This window comes from Oryza sativa, chromosome 12 (assembly GCF_034140825.1).
Source record: "Oryza sativa Japonica Group chromosome 12, ASM3414082v1".
NCBI lineage: Eukaryota > Viridiplantae > Streptophyta > Magnoliopsida > Poales > Poaceae > Oryza > Oryza sativa.
This window is the reverse complement of record NC_089046.1, coordinates 1,076,966-1,087,133: the sequence shown is the minus strand read 5'-3', so window position 1 is coordinate 1,087,133 and position 10,168 is coordinate 1,076,966. Positions and strand designations below refer to the sequence as shown.

Genomic DNA, 10,168 nt, shown 5'->3' with positions numbered 1-10,168 from the left:
GTGTTTGAGGTTTGATACCAAATTGTTAGTAACCAAATCACCAAACAACAAGAATTTCACCATGAACAACTATTCAGTCAACAGTGCTGTTTTTGGAGGTGGAAGATGGAGAAATACAGGGGGCTAGAAGGTTCTGGAAGCTAGGGAATGGGAGGTGGAGGAGGGAATAGATACTCGACGAGGATCCAGCCTGGACCCAAGCCGCCACTGTCGCCGATCGCCAAGCCGCCTAGGTTGGTCGCCGTCCTGCCTTTTCTGTTCGTCCTTGAATGAGCAGCAGCTATTGCTTTATGTATTGCTCTTCCTGGGTTTGCTTGCGCTGGGATTTGTACAGTGGACCAGCTGTGGTGCAGCCCAACAAGGTGTCTAACACGGCCTTCCAGGTCGAGTCCGACTACGCCGTTGCATCACTATACACGGGCAATACAAGTCCGAGGCAGAGTCTAATTGCATCGACCAATTTCAGGTTCGGAGAATTAAACACCGCCCGATATCCGTATAATCCAGCCGTTCCAGCGAGGTTGGGAAATTCGATTCTGAATCCCTGATATTTTTCATAGGACGTCGGAGAAAGAAATAAACTCCGAACCCCCTTGGCCTTGGGTGAGCTCAAACTCCTCCAGTACAGCGTTAGCGTCGCTTCTCTACAACCACTACACCCCAAGTGGATGCAGCTGCCTGAAAGGGTCCTTCTAATGCCTTACCTCTGCTTCTTTGACAGTCCAAGAGAAATGCAACATGAAAAATCCAAACTTGCGCAGGAAAATATAATGAACAAACACTGTCTAGCTGTAACTGGTCTGATCTGAACTGGCATGCAGCAAATTAATTTGCAATGCATCTCTTGCCACAAAGCACCAGCAACACTCAAAATCACTCAATCAGGGAGGATAAAAAGGACAACTCTTGGCCAAAACTATCAAACTATAGGAACACCAGCAATCAGTTGCCATTGTATTTCAGGGGTTCGGAGAATTCAACTCCAAACCCCCACCTCCCGATTCCAGTATTTGAGGGATTCGGAGAATTAAACCCCGACCACTACGTACCGCTCCAGCATGGTGGGAAAATTCGACTACGAACCGCCTGATAATTTTAAGGGGGTCGGAAAATTGAACTCTGAACCTCCTCGATCGGCATCGCCGTCGCTAGCTCAGCACACCAGATGCTGACGAAAAAAATGCAGTGGTGTAAATTAACTGACACGGATCGGACGAGAAGACGCCGACGCTGCCCCTCGCTCAAATTCAAGCAGGTGTTGCGCAAATGAAACCTTACAGAAGGCAAAGTATACTATAAGCTATGTGTACATGTGCTGTTAATTTAGGTGGTAACGAGAAATTCGATCATATGATTTCCGGATTACATCATTATACTGGTGTGAATATATATTATCGTTTCTCTGTATATTTTGACAGACGTAGGAGGATTTGTAGGCACCAGCAAGAAATCAAACGATCAAACAAGACTCAAGCAATCTAGTATGTTAAATGATGGAAATCATGCTCCAACGACAATTGGAATTTCCAGGAATCTAATCTAATCTAGTGAAACAAGACTCATGCAAAGAATCTAGTAAACAGGCTGCTGCAACTAGTTACGATCACATGATAGTAGGAGAGAAAAAACTAAGGTAAAAAAAATTAAAGCATTCATTAATTTGAAATAAAATAGCCTTGCTTAGATAGTTAGGTTGATACTAGCTAGTTGAAATTGGGGAAATTAATCGGCGACCAAGGCGTGGACGTAGCCCTTTGTCCGGAGGTCCTCGCGGGCGTTGGCCTGCATCTGGCGGATGACTTGAGAATTGGTGTTGACACGGTTAATGGCCCTGATGAGGAGTCGGTCCATCCTGTTGCGCAACGAGTTGGGATTGCCGTCAGAGTCTGCAGAGACCACCGGAAGAGGAATCGGCTCCATGGTCACGAACGATAGCAGATGCTCCACCTGTTCCTCCGGCACCATCGTCTGAGTCTCCTTCATCCTCTTAGCCTCCTTCTCCTCCGACGGCGTCGCCTTGCAGCACCTCTTTAGCTCATGGCTCCCCTTTGAGCAACCCGTCATCATCGTAAAAAAAACGCTGGATATGAAAGAAAGGGCTTTCATATCGATATGCATTAAGAGAGGAGTGAGTGTGTTCGCTGGGAATCGAACTCAGGCCGTAGGGCGCACCACCGCAGACCCTAGCGCAGTTCTCTACCCGTCATCATCATCGGACGATGATTTCCTGTATATATGATTTCGAGCTGGTTGGGTATTGGAATCGATTTGTGAATTGCTGGACACGAGCTGAGCTAGCGATGCTGGTCTGCATTTATATATGCATCACTTTACCTGGGCGAGGCAAAACAAGTAGGATTCGATCGAGTCCAATTGCATCACCCGGCCGGATCGGCGTTCGGTCTCTTAATCGGATCGGACGCACCGCAATATATGGGCTATGGCAAGTGTAATACTAGTACGTATTTTTGGTCGTCGTCGTCGTAATAAAATCTGTTTACAGATATAATACAGATGCTACTAATCAGTAATAAAATCTGTTTCCACACCACCGAATTAAGAAGCAAATATCATCGTAATGTCATGCTCATCTACATTATATTAATACAGTTAGGAGAGATGCTGATGCTTGAATTGAGGCACGCAGAGCAGGGCCTAGCTAGGCTGTTGAGGCCAGCATGTCGTCGTCGGCGGCGGCGTATTTGGTGACCCAGCAGTCGACGGAGCCCTTGGTGCGGAGCTCCTCGCGGGCCCTGGCCTGGTCCTGGAGGATGATTTGGGTGTTGGAGTTGAGGAGCAGCACGGTGTTGGCGAGTATATATGTCCTCGAACTGGTTGATCTCGGGGTCATCGGATCGTGGCTTTCGATCTCGAGGAAACGTCCTCGGCACGAACGACAGCAGCTGCTCCACCTTTTTCGTCGTCATCCTCTCCTTCACCTTCACCATCACCGTCCTCTTCTTCATCTTCTTGGCCGCCTCCTCCTCCGCGTTCAAGCACCTCTTCAGCCCCAGCCTCGCCCCATCAGATCACTAAATTCTCACTAGAACGGATACCATCATCTCAATCGGGCGGCAACCCCTATCTCAATCGGGCACGGTGTCCGTCACAGGCTAAAAGTCACTGATGTGAAAAGTTATCTCAATCGGGCAAACGGCCGTCACGGATGAACCTATCTTAATCGGGCCCTAATTAAAGCCCATTACTGATAGCTTTGACCCAGACAACATGTCAAACTATAGCCCGTCATGGATGACCTATCTCAATCGGGCCTAAACTATAGCCCATCACAGATGACCCTTATCTGTGACGAGCATTAACTATAGCCCTGTCACAGATGAGTCATCTCAATCGGGCCTAAGTTAACAGATGAGTCATCCCAATCGGGCCTAAGTTAATGCCCGTCACTGATGAGTATAAATCTCAATCGGGCCTAAGTTAACAGATGAGTCATCCCAATCGGGCCTAAGTTTAACAGATGAGTCATCCCAATCGGGCCTAAGTTAATGCCCGTCACTGATGAGTATAAATCTCAATCGGGCCTAAGTTAACAGATGAGTCATCCCAATCGGGCCTAAGTTAATGCCCGTCACTGATGAGTATAATCCTAAAAAATATAAATTTTATTTCTAGCTAGCCTTGCCATGCCATCCCGCCCCACTCATGCTAATCCTTTTTTTTTTTTGTCCTTGCTCATGTGCACGAAGTTCACTTCCCGATCGGTCACCCATCCTAAAATTGCTCCAGGCCCAGTACGCTTAATCGGTCACCCATCCTAAGATCGGCTTCCAGAAGAGTAGTTGTAGCTTCTTGGTATCAGTGTTCTATTAATCCTATTAAGCCCTAGGCCGGGATATGTCACACCCCAACATCCCCCATTCATATACATTCATTCACATACACAACCATCAAAAATCATAAACAACAAAATTGTATGACTCATCGAGATCTACAACTGTATCGGTCCTTTGTACAAATAAGTTTATTTGAACAATTCAAATTTTGAATTTTCAAAATTTGACAACTTCGAAGAAAAATTAGGGTTAATAAATGATTTTAAATGGAAAAGTCACCGAAACCAAAGTTGTAGAGCTCATCGAGGTGCAAAATTTTTATTTTGGTCATTTCTCCATCTGACTCTATTTAAACAATTTGAAATTTAAAATTCAAAGTTTGAGAAATTCAAATAGAATTTTTTGTTAGGGAACGACTTCAACTGAAAAAGTTATCAACAACAAAGTTGAATAACTCATCAAGATCTATAACTTTTATTTTGGTCATTTTTCTATATAACATTTTTTGAACCGTTTGAATTTGAATTTAAAAATATGATAACTTCAAACAATATTTTCAAATACTAAATGATTTCAACTGAAAAAGTTATCAACAACAAAGTTTAATAACTCATCAAGATCTATAACTTTTATTTTGGTCATTTCTTCATCTGATAAAATGTTAGGAACATTGTTCATAAATTTTACATATATGTGTATAGTTTATAAATCCAGATAAAAGATATGTCAATTTTGTGAACAATGTTACTATCACTTATACAACTTTATTGTTGATGACTTTTCCATTTGATATTATTTACTACCCGTAAAATTATTTTGACTCGTAAAATGAATTATTATACTGCAAGTTAATTATTTTGCTATAGTTCAACTTACAAATATAAACATTTCATATGAAAAATAGAAAAATACTCATCGGTGACGGGCTTTAATTAATGCCCGATAGAGATTAAGTGATTAATTCATGTCAACCGGGGATTAGTATATAGCCCGTCACTGATGAGTTATCTGTGACGGGCCTTAAGTTGGTGCACGTCACTGATGATGGTCATCTGTGACGGGCCCCAACTTAAGGCCCGTTTGAGATATGGAATGTTATCTCAATCGGGTCTAAAGTTGGTGCCCGTCACGGATGATGGTCATCAGTGACGGGCCCTAACTTCAAGCCCGTTTAAGATATGGAATGTTATCTCAATCGGGTCTAAACTACGGCCCGTCACTGATATGTGTTATCCGTGACGGGCTTAAGTTTTATGTCTATCTAATGTCTGTGCGACCATATCTCAATCAGGCTAAAATGCCCGATTGAGATGACTTTCTTGTGACGGCCCGCTATTTCCAGACATGTTAGAGCCCGTCACAGATAGAAGGGTCTGTAATAGTGTCTCCAGCCATATCGCTCGACACCTCGATCTCAATTTGATTTGCGGAGGGGTGGTTCTAGCTAGGGATTACCGGCGGCTAGGCTTCTCTCTCTATTTTATCTCGTGAGTACGCGTTCCGACTTCCGAATCAGAAACATATTAGAACACACGTTCATAATTATGTTGGGCCGCACAAGGGCCGAGCAAGATAACATTGGTAGCCCATATCAATTAGTATTACTCTCTATTAACTTCTTTTTTTTTATTTTGGTCGGATCAAATTAATCGCCACTTGAATCACCGTAATTTTGACAATTTGATCCTTTTAAAAACTTATTTGAAAATTAGTCCGTGTCAAAAAATTATTGAAAAATAGGTCAAAACCTCAGCGCCATAAATTTTGGCGCTAAAGCCTATCTGAGTTGGACACCACGTCATTGGTGGGGCGCTGAGCTCCCATCCATCTAAAATGTTACATAAGTGAGCACCTTAACAGTATTGTTTGCTTGCTGTAGTGGATGGATTGTTAGGTTTGTACTCAATAGGTGACGGGTTCTAGCCCTTCTACCTGCACCGTTTTTTCCTTCGTAATTTAATTTCCTTTTTATTTTTGAATTGAAATATCGAGAAGAAGTGTATATTAGAAAACTCAAATCATCTCTCTTAAGAAGATATCCTCTTATTTAAAAATAAAAGGATATCTTCTCGAGGGACAAAAATCCATTTCCATATATTAGCATATATGCTTGCAAATGAAGAGATCCCTGTGTGTATAGTGTAAAGTGTTATGTCACGTATCCAAACTCAAATCATCTCTCTTAAGAAGATATCCTCTTATTTAAATTTAAGAGGATATCTTCTCGAAGGATAAAAATCCACTTCCATATATTAGCATGTATGCTTGCAAATGAAGAGGCCTCTGTGTGTATAGTGTAAAGTGTTATGTAACGTATCCAACCATGCAGGTAATTAAGCAAAAGGATTGATTAATTTATCCAAATGTACAAGCGTCCTCGTTCCCTACTACTACCTCTATATTTTAATGTATGACGCCGTTCATTTTTTTCCAACATTTGACCATTCGTCTTATTAAAAAAAATTTATGTAATTATCATTTATTTTATTGTAATTTGATTTATCATCAAATGTTCTTTAAGCATGACATAAATATTTTCATATTTAAAAAAAAATTAAATAAAATAAATAATTAAACATTGGTCGAAAAATTAACTGCGTCATACATTAAAAATACATACGGAGGGAGTACTTAATTTCCTAGCTAGCGGCGGGGAGATCTCGCATCCCCGGCCGGCCCCGTAGAGAGTGTTAATTTCCTACTACGTACGTGTGCCCCTTGTTAATTTACGTACATGAAACACGAGAAATTCGCTCTTAATTTCTGGATTACTACAATATATATACGGGATCCTAATCTCACTGGTGTAAATTAAGAAAGCCTTTTAATTATTTGGAGCGACATATATCAAATCCCTCGTTTACGCATACATGCATGGATACATGCTATATATATTTCCTAAGTTAATTCCTTGATTGCATGCATGTGCATCACTCGATCTGTATCAGTATATATTGAAACGCGCGCTGATTGGCTCCATCATTAGCTCCATTATTCCTATCTAGCTAGTACATTTCTCCTAAGAGTACCCGCAATGGTAAAGTAAGGTGCTATCTATAAAACATGTACATCTCAGCAATAGACTCGATTAATAGTAAACCACCTTAATAGTATGTCTACATTGGTATCTATAGCTCTCTCATGCATTGCCTCGTTTTTCTCTATAGACTATCTCTAAGTTAGTAGATAGTTTTGCTCTCTCTCTTCATTTAATACATTCTAAGTAGGAAAATATGCTGACATGGATCTCTTATAGAGAGCCTATAGATAACCATTGTGGGTGCCCTAAGATACATATCAAGATATGGGCGACAGCTTGTCTTGTCAGAGGAACACCGACGACGACGCCGCTCCGCCGCCGCCGCTGGTGCCCGTCGGCGGCCAGCAGCAGGCGGAGTACATGAGTAATCAGCAGGTGAGGACGAGGAGAGAGAGAGGCCAGCCAAGCAGCAGCAGCAGCAGCAGCAGCAGAAACCGGGGCGTGGGCGTGGCAGATGAATATCAAACACGACGCGGCCGGTGTTGATGATAATGTTGGCTTTCCCATCAGTTCACAGCCCCCTACGCTGCGTCCTCACAATTTTATGAGATTTTGCGCTACCTGCAACCGCACACTTAGTCCACAGATGAACGTCTACATCTTCAGGTACCTAGTAGCTAATTAATTTGTTGATGACAATTGACAAACCTTATATTCTTTTTCTTTCATAAATGATAATAACTTTGTATACATGCACGGGTTAGTTAATTGATTTTCTAATCTCCATACATAATTAACTTGTACACATGCTACTAATTATGATCACTTTTACTTATTTAGGTGAAATCAATTTATATAACTTTTCATCCGCGGTTCTTTTCATCCGTGGTTGGTAGTGCATTTTGTTTTTATAGATAGGGAAGATTTTTATTTGTTTGACATGCACGTGTGAATTCTTTTTTAAAAAAAAACAAGAAAGAAATTATTGTTGAACAATTGTAATATATATTGTACAATGAGCTAGGTGGATTGAAAACTTCACCTCCTTTTATGCCTCTCTTTTTTAATTTTAAGGTGTTGTAACAGGGGAGAGAGCGCTTTCTGCAGCCCGGAATGTCGGCAAGTACAAATGGACGCCTATGCTCGCATACAGGATATAATTAATTCTTGAACTTGTGCAAGGGGTGATCATCATATTCAATAACGAAGACAGAATAATGCAATTTAATTTCCAAGCCATATTTAGAGAAACTGATACCCTTATTTGTAATATGCATGTATCCATCCCTTCTTAAAGTTCTAGAAGGATATCCATGAATGTTCAAGCCTTTACGATCTCATCGTCTAAGCTATATGGTTAGTGAATGCTTCATGCAATCAGTGTACATCTGTCTTACCTATCTACTCCGAAGTGTGCTGTCTATATGCATGTAATGCTACTCTTATTTATATGATATGGTTGTTGTTTAAATGTGTTCTTTCACTATGTTTAAATTTGAGACCTTTTTGACGTACTTGATTACCTCTAGATTCAAATAAAATATCATTGCCCCAATATCAATCGACCTAATTTGCATTCTATAGATGTGTATGAATCGTATAAAAAATCACAAATATAATGTGTAAGAACTTTATCAAAAGAAACTACGATTATATATGCAAGCCACCGGATGAAGTGAAAGAAATTGTTGGGGTATGGTCTTAATTATAATACCAAACTGTAAGCATTTGCGTTAAATTTTTGTATAGAATATGTGAGCTAGTCACCATACGACACCTTTGAAGTAGGCTGCAGTTTACCAGTTACCAGGGTGTTATGTTGATTACTTCACCTGTTCAACTGCACTTTTGGGTTTGCAAAGGTGCAGCTCCTTGCAAGTTGTCATTTTATTCATCCAATTCTTTACCAATTGCAATCCTGGCTATTTTTCGGTGCGTTGACATCTTTATAGGCAGAAAAACGATGTTTGTTTTGCTCTTTGGCATCAAATTAAATGGTATCTTTATGTCCTGCATATTCCAATATGTTTTTGTTTGCAAGGAATTTAAGCACTCAGATGGCAACACTGCTTGTGCCTTGTCCCCTTTCACTATAAGCAGGGCATTGTGGCTTTTGGATTGCTCTAAGAACACATCTTGTGTAAAAATTTCATACGGTAGATAAGAACGCATAAATCTGAAAGCTCACATTTATCTCCAGTAAGGATCAAGCTAAATCTGTAAGTGGTTTCTGATTTCTGTGAATATAAATCGTTTCCATTTATCTACAGTAATTATGCAAGCTTTTGTTAGGTTGATGTTGTTTTTTTTATAAATGCCCCTTCAATGACTGGATCATGTGTATTTTTCTATCGATTCTACAAGTAAAGAGTACATTATCAAGTAACAACAGTAGAGAAAATCCAATCCAGGTGTTACAAGTCATGAAACTTAGGACCATGGGGATAATGACCTTCCAGAGGACACTTGCAATGCTTCTGCAACTCAAGGTACTTTTCCATATCAAAACTATTCTTGGCACAAAGCTTTCTGTGTCTTGACAAATACAGCCTTTCCATGAAGTCCTCATATGTTGGATCCCTTGAGGTAATGAGGAAATATGCGTAACCAACGAGTAGGCCAGATGCAGTTGTGAAGAAGGCAATTGGCTCCATCACATCCCATGAAAATTCCCAGAAAGTAAGGCGGAAGAAGAGCCCAACTTGGCACATGAAGAAACCTAGTCCAGACCACAGGATGCGCCGAACTTGCTTGTGTGCCAGCTTGTCGATCTCTTCCTTCTTCTCCTGGAGCTTCTTCAGCTCTTCTTTTCTTGAATCGTTCTCCGGTGAGAGTGCAAGCGGAACAGCTCTTCTAACAAGCTCAACCACCTAAAAATTGTCAAAAAAGAAAAAAAAAGGCTTCAGTTTAATAGCACAAGTGTCACCGAGTTCTAAAAATTGATCAGGCAACTAGGCAATTTGGGAGAAATGTCACCTTCTCGGGGTGGAGGTAGGCCTTGTCGCGGAACAGCAGCACGACGCCGGCCTCATCCATGGCCCGGGCGAGCGCCTCCGCGTCACGCCGCGTGCGCGCCGCGCCGGCCTCGACGCAGGCGTCCAGGAGCTCCCCGTACCCGACCACCTCCTCCCGCCCGTCCCTCAGCCGCCGCTTGAGCGCCTCCACGCCCACCAGCCGCACCAGCCTCCGCGCCTCCGCCGCCGTCACCTCCGCCTCGGCCTCCGCGGGCCGCGACGACGGCGGATGCGGAGGCGGGGAGAAGAGGCGCACGTGGCGGAGCGCGCAGGCCGCCCCTGTGGCGGTTGCCGGAGAGGGAGGAGGATGCGCGGCGCGGCGGCGGAGGAGGTGGGAGGCGGCCGCGCGCCACATGGTTGGTTGCCGAATGAGGCCGGCC

At 42.3% G+C, this 10,168-nt stretch overlaps 1 protein-coding gene across 1 annotated transcript; it reads right to left on the bottom strand.

Annotated features, from left to right (window-relative positions):
• Positions 1 to 9,100: 9,100 nt before the first annotated feature.
• On the bottom strand, positions 9,101 to 10,168 carry LOC4351363 (calcium uniporter protein 6, mitochondrial). Its single transcript, XM_015763559.3, has 2 exons — positions 9,751 to 10,168; positions 9,101 to 9,644 (listed from the first exon to the last, which is right to left on the bottom strand). Exons 1-2 carry the CDS (start codon positions 10,141 to 10,143, stop codon positions 9,189 to 9,191), a joined length of 849 nt encoding a protein of 282 aa, XP_015619045.1. The 5' UTR covers positions 10,144 to 10,168; the 3' UTR covers positions 9,101 to 9,188.